The sequence below is a fragment of the Siniperca chuatsi genome, linkage group LG17 (assembly GCF_020085105.1).
Source record: "Siniperca chuatsi isolate FFG_IHB_CAS linkage group LG17, ASM2008510v1, whole genome shotgun sequence".
In the NCBI taxonomy this organism is placed as follows: Eukaryota; Metazoa; Chordata; class Actinopteri; order Centrarchiformes; family Sinipercidae; genus Siniperca; species Siniperca chuatsi.
Window position 1 is genome coordinate 16,016,130 of NC_058058.1, and position 18,769 is coordinate 16,034,898.

The 18,769-nt window shown below is 41.4% G+C and overlaps 1 protein-coding gene across 1 annotated transcript; it reads left to right on the forward strand.

Annotated features, from left to right (window-relative positions):
- The first annotated feature begins 1,610 nt into the window (after nt 1–1,610).
- Nucleotides 1,611–18,063, forward strand: poc1bl (POC1 centriolar protein homolog B (Chlamydomonas), like). Its single transcript, XM_044170890.1, has 11 exons — nt 1,611–1,900; nt 4,949–5,400; nt 7,604–7,773; nt 9,532–9,721; nt 9,906–10,091; nt 10,879–10,996; nt 12,260–12,436; nt 13,750–13,881; nt 14,755–14,865; nt 16,076–16,228; nt 16,360–18,063. Exons 2-11 carry the CDS (start codon nt 5,015–5,017, stop codon nt 16,489–16,491), a joined length of 1,755 nt encoding a protein of 584 aa, XP_044026825.1. The 5' UTR covers nt 1,611–1,900; nt 4,949–5,014; the 3' UTR covers nt 16,492–18,063.
- The last annotated feature ends 706 nt before the right edge of the window (nt 18,064–18,769 follow it).

Below are 18,769 nucleotides of genomic sequence, written 5' to 3' on the forward strand. Positions count from 1 at the left end.
GCCCTCCTTGTAGCTGTGAAAGCTCCAGATCCCTATCACGGAAACGGGACCCTTTTCAGTTCCGGATGGGGGCACATCAGCCTCACAGAGAGAGGTGTCAATTGGTTTCAACTGGGGAGAAGAAAAGGAAGAGGAAAGAGAGGGAGGAATAAAAAGACATTGGCGAGTTACCAGGTGGTGCAGGTGTCTGCCTAACAACAGGCTGCACTAGTGCACTGCACACTCTAGGCAAGTGTGGTCCGGCCTGAGCAGGACCTAGAGACTATGGGAAAACAAACCAAGCCTATAACGACAAACACACAGAGGGAAGGGCTGTGTGTGTGTGTGTGTGTGTGTGTGTGTGTGTGTGTGTGGGGCACATTGTCCATTCATGCAGTAGACGAATAGATCCTTTCAGCATTCTTGTGAACATCAAGACAGGATTTAAGACACTTTGTGACTTCAAATTTTGTCAAATCTATCCCAAGTTCAAGTAAAGCTACATGATATAACCGCACTCCCTAAATCATAAACGTGAAAGCCTAAAAATCAGAAACTCATCCAAAACCAAGTCTGTAGTCTTAAAAAAGAAAACAAATGTCCCATGCTTAATTTGCCTGATGTATCACATAAATCAATCTATTGAATAGCTAAACTTCATGAAAGTGATCATGTTCTGTAAAAATGAATCACCTGTAAGCACAATAAAAGTTGCATTTGCTGATGTGTTGCAATTCAAGCATAGATGATAGAAATTATTATAGTAGTATTATAGTATGTTGACAATCCAACTGTCCCTAAGGTGTTCAAACAGTGACACCCTTTACATACAGACTTCCATCTCATATTGTCACCTCATAAATATGCCACAGATGAGGCAGTTTGTTTAAGTAGCTCTGTAATTAATGAACTGACAGATCATCTTAGAATTTTCTGTCAATAGGACAGAAAGGATGAACTTCAACTAACAGTGACAGGGTGAGATGTTTAGAGGGCACACCCCTTGCTTTCAAGAGACAATTTTAAAATCAACCGAGACGAGAACACCTCAGATAGGCCTACTCGTTTTCAAGTACAAGTCATGTGGATATCCTCTCGATTATTGAAGCTTTTGATCACTTATTAACACACAACTTATCACAACTTGTCAAAAACTCACGGCGGGAAATTTTCAGTTTCCACCGCTACACGTCGAAGGTAAACTTTACCTTCGCCATTAGGTACAGAGTACGCACTAATTTAGTGCGTCATTAAAAATATTTGGTGCAGCAATTATAGCCAGAGGCAAATCGCAGTAGAGACAAATGACAGCTAACAGTGGTTAGCATAGAGTGCTGCGCCAAGCTAACTGGCAATGATGCTACCAACACCGGAAGTAAGGTACAATAAAGTATTTTTTCTTTCGTTTTTGTATGGGGAAGTTAGTATAATAACTCATACTTTACTTGAACTCATACTGTATGACGAAACATTAATAGGACGTGATAAGATAATGTAAACGGTACACTATATGCCAGGTAAAGTGTATTTCATCCGTGGCCTGACTGAATTAATCTTTTTTAAGTTACGCTAGGCCACAGATGGTATTCCATATAAAGGACCTTAAGAACTAAAAATGCTGAATGCAAATATGTATCTATTGTATATTAAGTATTTAATTTGTACTTGCTGATGGTGTTGTCCATCAAACGTTAACCTATCCCCGACGTGCTTTTATTATGAAATGTCTAACCGGAAGCTCTGGTGTTTTTGTGGCTGCTTTTCGACACAGGTCAGAAGAAGCCCAAACGTGGAGGCGAGGATGTGGATATGCTGACATCTGCAAGCCAGAGGTTTAACTGGAAGACCACCGTAGTCAGGCGGGCGAACAACGGCCTTAGCAACCTCGAAGCAACTCCGAGACATGTAACTGGTTGTGAAGGTAAACTCTAACAAGCAAACCTCGTACTTTTTTGAGAGAAATGTACTTTTGTAACTGTCACGTACGTTATGATCAAAGTACAATTTGCTTGTTTGCGTTGTCGGTAATTTAATATGCATTCATGACTTCTTCGCTTGTTTACCAGTAAAGTCACACAGTTAGTCAGCGTGGTGGTTTGACAACGAAGCTAACTTAAAGCAGATTAGGTGACTATTCAGCTACTAAAAGTCGTTTGTCGTAGATGTGTCTCTGGAAAATTGAGATTTGTCATTCTTTCGCTTTTCGCTGCTGCGCTAATCTGCATGAGAGATCAGAAGCGTTCACTCTCTCTGCTGACTGTAAAACAAGTTGTAATACTAATATCAGTTTGACAGACGAGACCTGTTGCTCAACTGTGTGTTTTGACTGCAGGTATACTCGTGACAGGGTTCACAACTTGTCTCTTCAATCTCTTTTAGTCCTAACACCTGTGAAACCTGTTTCGTCATAAACCTTGTAAAACAACCGAGAAGATAATATCCTAAAGATAAAAGTTAGATGAATAGATGGGCTGTAGAGAGCCATAGGCTGACATTTGAGTCAGTATAAATATGGAGGATATTGACTTTTACTTTTGCTTTCAAGTGGAATATTTTTTGGCATCCCATCTGCTCAAGTGAAGCGAGAGAAGAGAAACAGCATTTGTCAAAGCTCTCTGTTTTATAGCACAGTTCAAGTCTGTTTGCGTTTATTTGGATGTGTATCAGAGACATTGTGATTGTGAAAAAAGAATCACTATACAGCTTTTAAATTAAGCCTGTCATCAGTCATCACAGCCTGGCTCCTTTCAAACAGTTGCTGTCAGTTTTGTATACACAGAATGTGATCAGCAAAGAGATGTTTGTGTAGTTGCGAAGAGCCACTAATCCTGTTTTATGGGCCTTTTACAAACTGAAAAGGGCCAGCCAGTTAGTTGGGAGAGTTGCTATGCTTTGTCAGCTGCTGTTTGTACCTGTTCCACTGGTGCATGTTGGATAGTCACAGCTATTTGTCCTTCTCTCTTGATGGGGTCTTTCTCATGTGCCACATAGTTAACCTCAGTGCTGACATCTGAGAATCAAGTGATTCCAACATAAGCCTAGTATAACTGTAACATTAATTATTGACCCATCTTTTTCATTGCGCTCTCTTTTTAAAGTCTTGTTCCCGTGACGGGGTGAAACATGCGCCACAGATTGCAGCTTGGGGAGCAAATGCAAATCTTATCCCTTGCTTCCTTTTTTTTGTTTCATTCCCTCTTAGTCAAAAAGTGGGGCAGGATTTAAGCTGCATCTTAGGCCTCCATCTCCTCCTGCTCGTTCCAAACGGCTCCCCAGTAAGGCTATCAGATTCAGAGAGAGTGGAAGGTGTGATGGACAGCTAATAAAAGGGGTTTTTGTCTGCAGGCGTCTCCATTTTGTAACCTCAGGACTCCCGAGTCCTCTGGCCAGGGCCCAGGCTGGAGTGAAAGGGCTGTACTGCTGCCCTGAAGGACTCGCAGTGGGAATTGAGTTTCCTCTGACTCTGTACCATAGATATATAGACTCTCACATGGCACTTTGCGCACACACACATCTCACTTTTATTTGACAGTGTTTTCTCTGAAGTTACATAAAGCCAAACTGTTCAGTTGCAAAATTAGGAAATAACCATCATTGTGCTCTGGTGTGAGGAAGCAGAAGCACTGTTGGTGTATGTGTGCGCATCAGTATTGATGCTAAGCCTGTGTTGCACTGGCTGGCAGTACTGTAAATGGCACGCTGCTCTAATATTAATGCAACACAATTAATGTGATTACATTCAATTCAGTGTCAACATAACAAAGTTGTCTGTTTCTACCACAGTCCTCTTTCAAATCAGCCCCCTTTCAAATCCTGCCATGCTAAGCTGATCTGTCAGACACGAATGTCTAAATTGCTGTCTTCGTATATCTACAAACCCAAGCTACATTTTAAAATATTTTTAAATCAGGAAAAAAAGGGAATTATCCTGGTGCAATTATTCCACCCAGGTTAATGGGCAACTACTTTTTTTGGCTCAGTGGAAGGGAATGGAAATCTTTAAATGAGGAACCCTTCAAAATGTCTGATTCTTAATCTAAATGTAAACAAAAGGCTAGCTCAAACCTGACTGTGTGATTACTGTCACTCTGCTTAAATATGTGTAAGTGTGTAGATATTTAAAGATATTGTGCAAGAGCTTGGCATGCTGTGTAACAGGTTCTGTGTACTTTAGCATAGCGATTGCTGCATTGTGGCACTATAGGTTAGGAACATTGCAAAAGCTTGACTGAAAATGTGTTTCATCTGATTCATCAAGTCAAAGTTTTCCAGAGGATATTTTAGCTGTAGCTAAAAGTGAAACATTTGGGCGGGGGCGGGGGGGGAACATCTGATATGATCCTGTGGACAAAAGACTCTGAGTTTTTCCTACAGTAGTAATGGTGCTGACATGAACAAGTGTGAATTGGCTGATCAGAAACCTCACGTTACATACAAAAGCTGTAAAAATGTGCAGCATCACAGCAACATGTCCCCCCCTATTTAAAATTCACTGCGATTAAATGTGACTAAAACTGCATGTTGTAATTTCATCAGGTTAACACATTTCTCATTGGAGTGCATCAGACTCAATTTATTCAGCACATTACTGTACTCTAAGCCATAATTTAGCCTCTTCCATCTTTGCAATTTGTATTTAATGAGCATCTTAATGTAGCCCTGAGCATGCGATTATATTTATGATGTCGGTGTTGATTATTACTGGTCTGGTCTATTGGAGCTTTGTCCTTGGGGCGCTTGTGAATTTAGAGGCAAACACATAACTTCACTTAATTGTGAATGGGTTTGTTACTTGATTAAACCTCATTCTAACGGGGCGAGCTTTGATTAGAGAATTCAACCTTGTAAATCTCCCCCTATCAGTGGTAGTTATGCCATGTTTGGATTTTTCTCACACTTTATGTTTCTGACATATTGTATAAAAATCTTATTCATTTTACTTCATCCTGTGTCTCTTTCTGTTCTCCAGAGGCTTGTGTCCTGTAGGGCACCTTGAAGCTCAGCCAGTCACGGTGCCTCCCTGGGGCTTTCTATCATGAGGGGGCGTTGCTCTCGAAAACTGGGCGTGCTGGCCAAGGCTGGCTTCCTGCTCTGGCTGCTGTGGTTGGGCTACCTGTTGTTAGCACGCTCCTCTTTCCCTTCCTCTTCCTCTGTAGAGGAGGAAGACCAGGACCGCAATCGCCTGGCGAGACAGCTCTCCATAGAGGAGAGCGGGGCTGATGGGCAGCTGGCTAGGCCCCTCTATGTTAAGTCACCACCAGACAGCAATGCACAGGGGGAGTGGGGTCGGGCCACACACCTCAACCTCAGCCCTGAAGAAAAGAAGCAGGAGCAGGACAGTGTGGAGCACTACGCCATCAATATTTATGTCAGTGATAAGATTTCCCTCCATCGGCACATCCAGGACCACAGGATGATTGAGTGAGTAGAGTAAAAAGGCATCCAAAACATGAAGTCAGAAAGTGACTAATGGACTGTAACAGCCTACGTTGACAAAAATTGTTTTCTAGCAAATCACTTATTTTTTTATTGCTCGCCATTTTCCATGAGGTTCCAGCCAAAACATATATGTATCTCTGGCCTTAAACGCTACATAGAGCTGATAGCTGTGCTACAACTGTGTCAGGGATAAATTACTCGAGAGAGATTAAGTTGAGCTCTTTACTGGAATCAGTTTTCCATTGACAGTTTGAAACAAGGATGAAGACTCTCATGATGCATTCCAGGGTTTATTGAACCTGGTGTAAGCAGCTCTCTGCCTGAATGTATTTATTCCATTCTGAGTTGTTGTCCATAGCTATTCTCAGCTCAGCCTCTGTGATGAAACACAGAGTATTAGTAGTTTCTCCTTACTGGCTCCCATCCTAGTGAAACCCACATGTGGTGTCCATCAATGTGATGAGAACCATCATTTGTGTAAAATCTGTGTGTTTGTTTTATATGCCCTGAAGTGCCCCAGTTAAGCACAGATTCTCTTTAGCAGTGGATTCATTCATTGCATCTAAGGATACATGTTCTAAATTGCTGGCATTTAACATGTCATGCTTCTAAATTGAACTTAAAACTACAGACACAGAAAAATTAATCTCAGAGGTTGCCCCGGTGAAACTGTAATAAACCATTTTACCAGCGAGATGCCTGCATATCCAAAGGTAGACTACTAAGATGCTTTGATCTTCTCACTGGGATGAGGAACCCGCCAGGAAGGTTCAAAGTCAAACCCTGTGTTTACGCTAGGGTAACATTCAAACAAGAGAGCATTATCAGTTCTCCAGCATAATGTGTCATGACAGTGCATGATGGGTCTTTTTGGTCGCAGAATGACAACTGTGCTCAATTTTTTTCCTTTGCTTGCTAGCGTTTGGTGACACCAAACACCACCGACTTGTGCACCTGACATAAGTGGTAGTAGTGACACAGTAAGGAATGAGTTAGCAGGGTTGAAGTGATGTGCAGTTTTGGTGTCAAGGAACTCATGTGCTTTGTCTGCCTGCCCATACCATGACAGAGGTGCATGATACAAGACATGACTCTCTGTGCTATTTTTGCATGAACAGATTCCATTCATACCCTTACAGACTTGTTTAATGGATGATATGTCAGCTAGTTTTACTTTGATAGTGTGAGAAAAAATGTTTTGTATAATTATGCATATGTAGCCGAGGTGTGAATGACATTCAGCATAGAACTGCCAGTCAGTCACTATGGGCTATTATATGTGAAGTGAGATTTGTGGATTGCATCCTCCACATATATCGCCTCGTGTTGTCAAACTGTCCCAGGTGCTCTACCGTGCTGCCTAACAACACTGTAAGCAAATGCGTCATGTCCTCTCAAGATAATTTATTTTAAGGTGGTGTGTATATGCTTGTTGCAGTTCTGCACCTACTCCATTGTTACAGTTTACTCCTGGGAGCAGGTTTTGTGGCAGATTCACTTTGGACTGCTCTCTCCATCATGAAACTGTTAGCAGAGTGAACAAAGTGCTTTTGATGAAAGGGATAACAGCTTACATGATTGGTCCTGACCAATGCCCGGGCATAACATATTTGTTTTAATCCCAACCCACTTTCAACAGTGTTGTAGTTGTGGGTTTAGTCTCTGGCTACAAATTTACCGGAAGTAATTCGGCCTGTGCCAGTTGTTACACTCTCAGTGTACTCCACTGATTCATAAAAATAGACCTTACAGAAAGCTCTCTTTCTCATGTTTTTGTCTCCCTCCATGCCTCCTTTTGTTCTCATTCTCTCACTTTTCCAGTTTTTCATCCAGTGTTGCCCCTGTCCCCCTCTTTCTGTTCTGTTCTGTTCTTCTTCCAAGAGCACTGCTGTGGTATGTTGCTCACTGGTGTGATACCCTCCCCACCCCCATCCATATTTCTGCGGCTCTTTATTGTTTTAATGACTGCCATCTGGATTAAAACCAGACACCTCCCCCCTGCCACAATAGCTGCTGAAGTCGCTCTGGCCATATGAAAAAATTATTTCTTGCTTGTATGAGTTCATTTAGGATGCTGTTATTTTTTTATAAATATGAACTGTACATGTGTACTGTTGCTTATGTCAACTGTGTCTGTCTCTTCCCCCACTTCACCCACCCACACACACACACAAACATACCTCAGATGCCGAAGTAAGAAGTTTGACTACCGGCATTTACCCACCACCTCTGTGATCATAGCCTTCTACAACGAGGCCTGGTCCACCCTGCTGAGGACCATTCACAGTGTCCTGGAGACCACGCCTGCCATCCTGTTGAAAGAGATCATCCTCATTGATGACTACAGTGACCGAGGTCTGACCCTCTACACTGATAAATAAACCAATGTGTTATTTTTTTGTCTGTAAAAATAAAACTGACAGAAAAAAAGTCTTTCAAGCTCAGAAACAAAGAGGACTGACAATCGTGGCCTAGTTTAGTAAAGCGGGCAAACCAAACCTCAGTTGTGCTTAGATTTCTTCATATTGACAGCGTACAAGAAAACGAGTCGAGCAGGATTCTGCAATATATATATATATATATATATATATATATATATATATATATATATATATATATATATATATATATATATATATATATATATAAAAAAAATCTATGGAGCAGTAAATAGATAATGACTGGATATATTTCTAAAGCAATTAGAAACCCCGAGAAACAAGTCGGGACACATTCCTTTATGATGGAATAAGGTGCAGAGTTACTTCAAGGCGTACTTGAAGTGGTTTGCTTTGTTTTTGGTCCTTTTTAAAGGTTAAAGGTGTGTGAGAATATGAGGTTTTGTTTTGATAGCATATTCTTATTTCCAGGCCATTTTATATTTAATTGAAAGACAAGAAGGCAAAAGTATTGCATGTCTTGAGTCTTGAATGTAGCTGCACAGTGTCAGCATCTATGTGACACAGGTATGAACTTCAGTATGAAAGTTCATTCTTGATCTTGGGAAAAGTATATGTGGCAAAATAGTCTCAACTCAAAGGTCTACTTACTAGCTTTTCTGAGCTTTCAACCACATCTCACTGTCTCCGTGCTAACTCTGTGAATGATACTACTTCGTCTCAGAAACTGGATATAAGAATAGCTTGATGTCCGTCTGTCTTAATGGAATTAGTATTCCATCCCAGCTAGTCTAGTCTGTGTATCAGAGACATTACACCACAATGATTACTTCAGTGTGCACTGAGCTGCCATGACATAATTTCCTCTCCTCTGACCACCCTGACCAGATGGAATGTTAAATACGCCACTCCCCAACCATAACGGTTACTTCAGACAGACAGTGACTGGAGGACTGACAGCTTTCTCTCATGTTTCCAACTTGGTTGAACAGGGTGTAGCATTCCAAGCCTTGTATTGACCTCAATTGTCCTAAGACCATAAAAGTTTACGAAGTAGCAATTCACTCATTAGCAAATGTTTTAATGTAATGTACTCACAAGATAAATGTGTAATAAAAAGGAGTCGCTAGTATTTCACATAGAATTATCACTCAACTGTGCAGCCTTTGACTCCGTTTTAGCTAATTGTTTTGGTTTTGTAGCCCACAAATTTCAGACTCAACTTTTTCGTTGAGTCTGAGCCACGCTCATCAACCCGGCGTAGGCAGCCATTTTAAGCAAATAAAAAAACTCACTGTACGCTACCTACCCAGCACAAAATGGCAGACAGATAAAGTGGGGGACTAGTTTGTGAACAAATTCTAGCATCAAGCAAGCTAAAGAGCCAGATATGTTTGTCAGGAAATGATGGAGACCACAAGAGAGGAAAGGGAAATAGAATATTGGACTTACGTTCCGTAGGTGACCACAACTACTGAATACCAGTGTCGCTTTTATGTCTGCTGGGTTTGAAAGTATGCAACTGCTTGCTAACATGTTCGCCATGAGAAGCTTTATAAGCCACTGATTTGGCAGTAGCTGTGTCTCTCAGCATGTTTAGAATTTTTTTCAAAAATCAATTTAGGCAGCTTTAAAGAAAGATATACATGTAGGACGAGGTAATAACATAACTTTAATGTTACATGGATGTTTGGGTGTGTGTTATGAAAAATAGGCTACCTGAAATCCCAACTAGCTGACTACATCAGTAATCTGCAACGTGTACGGCTCATCCGCACCAACAAAAGGGAGGGTCTGGTCCGGGCACGTCTCATTGGTGCCACCTATGCTACGGGTGATGTACTGACATTCCTTGATTGCCACTGTGAGTGCGTCCCTGGCTGGATTGAGCCTCTGCTGCAAAGGTGAGTTGACCAACTTAGATAAGTAAGTGCTTTCTGAAAAGCTAAAGTAACTTGGTCTTTTGTATTTGGACAAACTCAACCTGAATACAAATCAAAACTGAAAGCATCACCAAATACTAAACCAGAGGTTTTTTTTAGTTTGTTTGTTGTTTTCTGCATGCTATTGGCTATGCTTTGTGTTTAGGATTGGCGAGAACGCCAGTACCATTGTGTGCCCTGTGATCGACACCATCGACTGGAACACCTTTGAGTTTTACATGCAGACTGATGAGCCGATGATCGGAGGTTTTGACTGGAGACTCACCTTTCAGTGGCACTCAGTCCCCGAAGTGGAACGCAAGAGGCGCAAGTCTCGCATTGACCCCATCAGGTGACATTATGATACTTCACAGGGTCTACTCTAATGGGAGATCACTTTATCAGATTGGCACGTACCATTGTAGAGCTTTGCTCTCAAAAATTTAATACACCTCTCACTGCTAATTTGTCACTGTATGTGTTATATTACTTTATTACTTACTTACTAAATTTCTACTTCTATTACACCCTAAGAATGTTTGACTGATCTTTTAAATGCTGGGATCGATGCATCAACTCAATCAGGGGAATCTATTAAAGTTTGTTAATTTTAACAAGGCCATACTGAAAACACATGTTGTAGCCTAATTATTGGACGTAAACTGTCAGAGAAATGGGAATACAATCCATAACATTTTTTATCAACTTTAAGTTCACCCTGCCTCAAAGTGAAGCTGCTACTTTTAAAGAGCAACATCACACGGAATCTTGTATCGAGGAAAGGCATTGCTTTACTGACCTCTATGGGTTGTTCATGTGGTCTGTTGTGCTTGTGATCACACCCAGCTGTGATGCATAGATTTTGCATTGCGAAGTCTTGCCCAGTGCACACAGGGTGTGGGCAGAGTATGTAGCAACCACTACACAGCACCACAAGCATGATTATTAGCTTGGGTATAGTTACTCTTTAAATGCTTCTTTTAATAAGGTGGATCACATATTTTAAAGGTGACGTATTAGACAGTTGAGTAACTAAATTTGCATTAGATTAAAAAAGAGCCAGATTATTTCTGTGGAAGGGGGTGGGAATGTAGGATTGAAAAATTACCATTATAAAGTTTTTTCACTGTTTTGCCCAGGTCTCCGACAATGGCAGGTGGATTATTTGCTGTGAGCAAGGCCTACTTTGAGTACCTGGGCACATATGACATGGGCATGGAGGTGTGGGGAGGAGAAAACCTGGAGCTCTCTTTCAGGGTGAGTTCAGTTCTCCTTCAGTGAGGACCACAGAGCAGAGTCACTACTTTACCATTGCGATGCCACTTAGCAATATGAGACCAGAGTACGGCTTTTAAAAATGTTGGGAAAGACTGACTCATCTAAGTCGCTTTGTAACCAAAATCTCTTACTCACAGACAGAACATCCATTGACTCAGCTTGTTTTTTTGCTGTGATAAAGAGTAGACAGAAACATCAATGAATTGAGGCTTATTGGCATTTCATTATCAAAGAGAATCTTTTTATGCCCGATCCTTTGATTCATCCATCTAACAGCAAACAGTCTGTGGGTAGTTGATGTGAGAGAGACACATGTCAGTGTCAGATCACTGTCAGCCATGACACCTGAAACTGCACCCTGATATTGGCTGCTGCCTTGTTGTGACGTTGGTGTCGCTTTTCACTTGTTAGCGTCAATCAAATTGCTACCGATTTCAGGCTATGTGTGAGTTTGTAGCAGGAGCACGCAAGGGTAGGCAATGTAAATTGTGTGTGCATGATTTGTAGTGTGTATGTGGTTTCAGTGTGAAGACGAAATGGGCTGTTCCCCAGAGTGATGCGTTAGGCATGTGGAAATAAAAATGCCTCTCACTGGGACTTTTTGTCATACATAATTTATGTTTAGTGAATTGGTTTTCAACCCTGTTTTTGGAGTGCTAAAAAAATATGGTGCGGGGTAAAATGCCTGGTGAATTAAAATGGAAAGGACTGTCATGTAATGGCTGTTTGGCTATGGATATATGATAATGATTTTGCCTTGTGTAATTGGAACATAGCTCAGCCAAGTATTAAGAAAGACCGTGTTAACAACCTTTCATTCTTTAAGGGTGTTGTTTTTTTCCTTTTTATTTTTCCACGGTGGAAGATCAAGCAATTATACGATGCAAATTTATACCATAAATCAGAGCTGTTTTCAAATGCAGTTTTATGACTCACAAGAAGCAGGGGTTGAATTTTCATGGTGAGATTGAAGGTAAAGCGTGCACAGCTTTGTTCGTCATTCAGAGGGGATTTCCAGCATAGCAGCAGTCACCACAAACATTATCATTCTATTGGTATTAAATATCCTCCTTCAAGGAGACATTTAGGCTTATATATGTATGGACAAAAATAGTATAAAAGTGGAATTTAATACGTGCCCAATGACTGATCCCATCAAGCAGACTTGACACTGAAAAACAATATTAGGAGGTTAAAAAAAAAGATCTCATATATGGTATGTCATGTGTTTAATCCCCTCAGGTGTGGCAGTGTGGGGGCAGCCTGGAGATTCATCCCTGCTCTCATGTGGGCCATGTCTTCCCTAAAAAGGCACCTTATGCACGGCCCAACTTCCTCCAGAATACCGTACGAGCTGCAGAGGTTTGGATGGACTCTTATAAGCAACACTTCTACAACAGGAATCCCCCAGCCAGAAAGGTAGGACAGTTACAAATGAAAGGAACCATGTTTTTAGACAGTATGTCTAGCTAGAAGCAGGAATACAAGAAGCTGACCTTAGAATACTCCCTGAATCATATTTGGACAAAGTTATTCTCTAGGCACTAGGTCATGCAGTGATGCCATGTTAGACCTTGCAGCACTATGTTAATATGTTACAGAGTAGCTTACCTTTGATGTCAGATTTAGGTGTTTCATATGATATCATTCACCGGTCTAGGTGTCAACATATGATGAAACATTGTCCGTCTGACTGGGTCAGGCGTATGTGTGAGAGGGCGTGCACGAGTGTGCATGTGGCATGTGTGCCGTGCCTCTCAGGTTCTGAGTATTGGGCACCATCAAAAATTCATGTATCTCAGTTTCACCTCTCTGAAAAAAAGTACATTATTAATGTCAGGGATCTTTGATCAAACAATAAATTACCTGGTCAGGGGGAGATTGAACACAGCACTGCCAGATCAGATCACCAGCTGCTGTCATAATATGTTAACAGACTGCAGAGCTATAGTATTTCATATATTGTCAATATTGTTTTGGAATAGTACATAATTCTTTTTCACATTAAGTTACTGAGATTGGTTTGATATTCAGGGTTTTTTACTGTTCAAACAGATGGACGACCACCGTCTTCCAGATTTATCGTTATATGCAGGTTCTGAGTTACCATACCTGCCTGTTTGTCCCAAGAACACCCAGCATTAATTTTTAATGAATGTTTGTATCCTGAATTTGGAGATTTATTGTAGACTGGTTTAACTGTATTAAGAGTTATCACAAATTATTAAAAAAGGATTAAAATCTTATTTATTTGTATATTTGAGAAACTACATTCCTCCATTGTTTATCTCAGCAACATTTTCTGTGTCTTCTGATCTTGAAACACTTGCTGGAGCACTAAGTTTGTGACTGAAATAGTTTAGTGTATCTGTGAGTCCTGGTAGTTACATTCCACCCTCAGGCAGTGCAAAGGTATAAGGTGTGTTCTGGACTTTGAGTTGCTAAAGGTGGAGTTCCCCACCTCAGCAAACACAGCTATCTATCACCTGCTAGTTGGTTTCCCGGTAGTGTCTTTAGGTCATGGTTGTCGAGCTACTGGATTCAGCCATCATATCTAGGATGTAAATGTTTACTTTTACGGTGTGACTGTTTTAGATACATCAAATATTAATTAATTTAAGCGTGTCCATAATAAACTTTAGCAACGTCTCCTGCCAGCGAAAAATCTAACCACATGTTTACCCACAACAACCTTGGAAAGATGACTTATTCATTGTGTGCTTACGTTACAGGAGACCTATGGGGACATCTCAGAGCGGCTGCTGCTGAGGGAGAGGCTGAAATGCAACAGTTTTGACTGGTATCTGAAGAATATCTACCCTGACCTACATGTACCTGAGGACAAGGAGGGCTGGCATGGGGCTGTGAGTGTCTGCTATTCATATCTGTATTCCACCATGTTACAATCAAAGTGCCACTGCAGTGTTTTATTTACACTAATCACAGATCATGTCCTTGCACCAGCCTAGTTACTGAAGTCAAAAAGAAATGGCATTGCAGTCGTGTCTTGCCTTCTTAATTCTATCTATGTTGAGCCTGAAACTGGGTGTTGGGCTGGGGCATGATATGGGAAAATCCTGTTGAAAGTGAGAAGGCTAGACAAACAAAGACTTGAAACCCATTTGGACTGGGCTCAAGACCATTATAACACAGACACCTGGTGGAGTATTCCATTGTAAAATGCTTTTCAAAACATTTCTCAGCTGGCTGAATGTTGGGTCTTAAAATGATTACATTTCAGCCACCACGATGTAACCAATGTGTCTGAAGGATTTCTTAGGCCTTAACATCCAAAAATCCACCACCCTGTCATGTTGCCACTTGTTTCACCTCGACAGCTGTGGAGTCACATGTTATATGTAATGAGGACATTGTCCAAAAATCTGGAATGGTATTATTATTATCTAAAATTTGTATACACGCCTACAGTACAGATGAGGACATAACCTGAAAATATTGCATTTTTGCAGCGGTGTATTGGCATTTTCATATGAATGCACGAGAAAGTAAAAATTGGGCAAAGTAAGTCTGTTTCTCTTTCAAAGCAATATTTTGGAGACTCATTTAATCAGAGGACTGAATCTACCAGCTTTGCTGGTGCTGTTCTGTAGGTGACCTTACAGTCTGACCTGCCTGTAGAGAATAAATCCAATAAGAGAAACTCCTGATTCCTCACTGGAATCAATAAAATACATCATTTGAATTTTTATTTATATGTATTCTTCTCCTCCTGCAAGGTGCGTAGCTCAGGAGTACACTCAGAGTGTCTGGACTACAACGCTCCAGATCACAGTCCCACAGGTGCCCACATTTCTCTGTTCGGCTGCCACGGCCAGGGAGGCAACCAGGTACATTAAGCATTTCACAATTTTATTCTCTCTTTCTCCATCTCTCTCGTGCACATATTCTCTCTTCTCACAATGTCACAACCTCTCTTGGCCCAGTGGGAGATGTATCTTAAAATGTCAACGCTTTCTGCTCACCCCTAAAACGAGCTGCCACAGTTGATTCACACCAGAAAATTGCTCTCTGCTGGTGTGGCCAGCATGACTTGAATGTAATGAAGGGAAAAACTAAGTTTGGTATTGTATTGAATCACTGGTACTTTTAAACTGAGTGCCTGCCAACTCCAGTGATGGATGGTTTAGCAACCAGCTTATTTGCCTGTGAGGATGTATATTTAATGTTGGAGTCAGACAATAGGCAGAGCTCCTTTCTGTGAATCTCCAACCTGCTTGATATCTCTGATTACCCCACTGATGCACCGCATCAGGTGTCCCCAGTCACAAAAAGCACCATCTGTGACTGAAAATCAATGTTTGAATGGCTCCCTGCTGAAACAAAAACCTGAGGGCCCTCCACCACCTCCCTCCTGCTCCCCCCTCCCTGGCCCACATGAGAACCACGTTCCATTTAAAAGATACTTGAGCCTTGCAGGCAGAATGAATGGCACAGCCTGGGTAAATAAGTTTGGAGCCAGACACAAGGTCCCCAAGTGAGTCTTTTAAACAACCATTACGGGCCCCGATGCACCTGAAAGATGTATGAGATGAGGTGATGAGAATGATGGGGAAATATGAAGATTGATTACCTGACCCTACGTTTAACGGGTAGCCTGGGGAGTGTTGCATCTTTTGTTCCGGTGGACCTGAATGTTGAAATGACACCAGAGGGGGGGAGAGTTGGGTTTGTGTTCATGTCTGGTTGATTGAGAGGGCCAAGGCCCCGTCTCTATTGATGAGATCACTCGACATGCACGCAGACATGGTAGCTTAGCCAGGACTTGATCCCACAGCAGAGTAAGAGGAAAACATCCTGTAATCCTAGTAGAAAAAAACATGTCAAACTGCACTATTGTGCTTGTTGAAAGGCTTTCTTAATAAAGAAGAGAGATTACGGTTTGAAAGAGAGATGTACCAAAACAATTGGAAAGGAGGCAGAGCAGCGTTTTAATCTCAGACTACTTTCCAGTTGGAAAAAGTAATTTAAAAATTACACATATTCATGCTGTATATACAGTGCAAATAACCACATAACCATGTCTCCCTTCTGCTCCAGTACTTTGAATACACATCTCAAAAGGAGATCCGTTTCAACTCAGTAACAGAGCTGTGTGCTGAAGTAGTCGAGGGACAGACCTCCATCGGGATGAGGCACTGCCCTGGTGATAGGGAGCTCAAATCCCCCAGTATCGTCTGGGAATTCAAAAAGGTAAAGATTCACACACACACACACACACATACTCTTCAGTACTCCCCTAGTACCCATTATTCCACAGGACTAAATTTCACACACATTCTTATCCTACCTCTAATCGAAACTTTCTCCTTAAATCCTTTCAGGACGGGACCATCTACCACCCTCACTCAGACATGTGTGTGACAGCCTACCGCACACCAGAGGGCCGCACAGACGCACAGATGAGGCAGTGTAACCCAGGAGACAAAAACCAGCAGTGGAAGTTTGAGTGGTAGGAGGAGGGAGAGAGAAAGTAGCAGGGAACCTCAAGTGACCTTGTTTTATAGTGCAATTACTACAGTGGATGTCGTCTTCGCTGCTCCCAATTCTCTCGCTCTCCAAATCTGCACTCCATTTGAATGGGAATGGCGAGCAAATAAAAGGTGCTGAAAAAGTCACTTTAAGCCAATGATTTACCCAATTCAGCACTTTTATACCCATGTGAATGACTGAATAAGTGCAGATTGTGGCGGAGTGAATGAGAATTGCAAGGCGAGGTTTATTTGGTCTTTTTAAGGAGACCAGCTGACCTTTCATCCAAGTGCCTCTGCAACCAAAACGGAGTCCAGCGCACATCTGAAGTGTCATTATTGTCATGTGTTCTTTCATCTAATGCCACACCTTGAAAGCAGCAAAACTGAGTTGACTGTCCAGCAAATGAAAAAGTGCCTTTCAAAGAGATTGAAGAAGTATTTCCATGAAAACTACATGCAAAATCATGCTGCACTACAAAATATTACCTTGATGTGCACTTAATATTAATTATTATTGTTAAATCCTCATGCTTGTTTGTTTTAGTTGTCAAAAAATAACCAATTTAAAGATGGACTGTTCAAAGAAGACGTGCCAGGAATGTAAGCTCAGCAGCATGTTGCCCCGAACCAGCTACTTCCTAACATGCCCCATCATGTGAGAGGAAAATGGAAAGAGAGCGCTGCGGTCATACTAAACTGCTTCTCAATTCTATCTCTTTTCTGTGGAGCCAGTTTCATGGTAGAATGCTGCCTGAACAAGACTTCATTCATTAAGCATTTGTACTAAGTGCAATTTGCCCCAGAGGGCTTCGTGAGTTGACAGGAATGTTGTAATCATTTGTTCCTTGTTGTGTAAAATTAAGAATACCCTCTAAACTCATCTGTCACGGTGCCTTTGAAAGGTTGTCATCCTAAAGGAAATTGTTTGTGCTGAAATGAAATGTGCCAGTGGATGTCAAATGTATTTAGAACATTTAAAATGCTAAAAAACTAAAACAACACTGGCTTTATGCACTTGATTTTATTTAGACACAAAAAGCCTTAAAGGTAGCGCCTGTTTAACTTAATCCTTCAACTTGGCTGTGCCAGACTGTTTTGTAAAGACTCCTGTGTGTAAACTGTACTTGAAACAGCATCAAAAACACTCCTGTTTAGTGTTTTTTCGATTGAAGACCCTGTTGGTGTTTCTTCTGGGTTTAAGGACCGAGAGATGCAGTGTAACTGTTGTTAAAATGTTTGTTGAATAGCAGCTGTATTTGCCCAAGACTGCTTATCACTGAGCAATGTTTGGTGTCTGTGGGCCTTTGTAGTCATGAATATGAGATATTCATACTAGTCAATGGATACGGTGGGCATGTAAGAGGACTCCTGGTTTGTGTTACCTTTTGTAAATAATTTTTGGTTTAAGGGACCAGAGTGGGCACTTTTAAAACTACTGATAATGCAAAAGGGATAATGATTACTTGATATGAAGGAGAGGATGATTAAAATGGGATGGGAGACTCAAGGAAGATTAAAGCTGTTGGAAACAAAGAATAAAAAACTAACCACAGATGCACATTGTCATTTTCTCTGTTTCTATCTCAGCTGTCGCAGGTTCATAACTAGTGCCTTTTTATTGTGAAAGTTTGAACGACATGAAGCAGATGTGTGAATTTACTAAAGTCTGCAGCATTTACTGACCAACCGCAACAACATCCCACTCGTAGTTCTATTCAGACAGGGATTGCAGGATTCAAAGTCATTTGGCACCACCTACTGGTAGAAAGTCAAATAACATTGACTACTAATGGCAGGCCATAGTCCGCATACTGGCCACAGAGTCAAGGTCAGGAGAAGAATTTAAATTGGTGATGGTGGAAACCACTGACTAAACGGTCTAAGATTACATTGGTGTTTTAGCTGTATATTTTCCACATTGTTTTCTGAATGTCTATGGGCTCAGAGAATGTTTAGTTTAAGTCACAATGTACATCAAAATGCATATGGTTTCCCAGAGCCAGCACACCAGCTCCAGACAGCGATACTCACAACTCTCCTGCTACTATAGCTAACGTCACAACAGCATATCTTGGCAAACTAGAAAATAAGCTGAAGGTCCGTGGGCAAGTCATTTAACATTACCTGACACACAAATCATGGCTGGAACAGTGTTGTGTGGCTCGGCCAGCGCTGCTTTGTTTGTTTCCCATTTACAGAGCCAGGGCTGTGTACAAACACCAGATTTTTTTTCGCCGTGCACACAGAACGGACTGTGAGG

Excerpts from the sequence above, each read along its gene's own strand:
- poc1bl (XM_044170890.1), top strand. The coding sequence starts at position 5,015 with ATGAGGGGGCGTTGCTCTCGAAAACTGGGCGTGCTGGCCAAGGCTGGC. Across the intron at positions 5,401-7,603 it reads CAGGACCACAGGATGATTGA|ATGCCGAAGTAAGAAGTTTG; the intron begins GTGAGTAGAGTA and ends AACATACCTCAG. Across the intron at positions 10,092-10,878 it reads TCTCGCATTGACCCCATCAG|GTCTCCGACAATGGCAGGTG; the intron begins GTGACATTATGA and ends TGTTTTGCCCAG.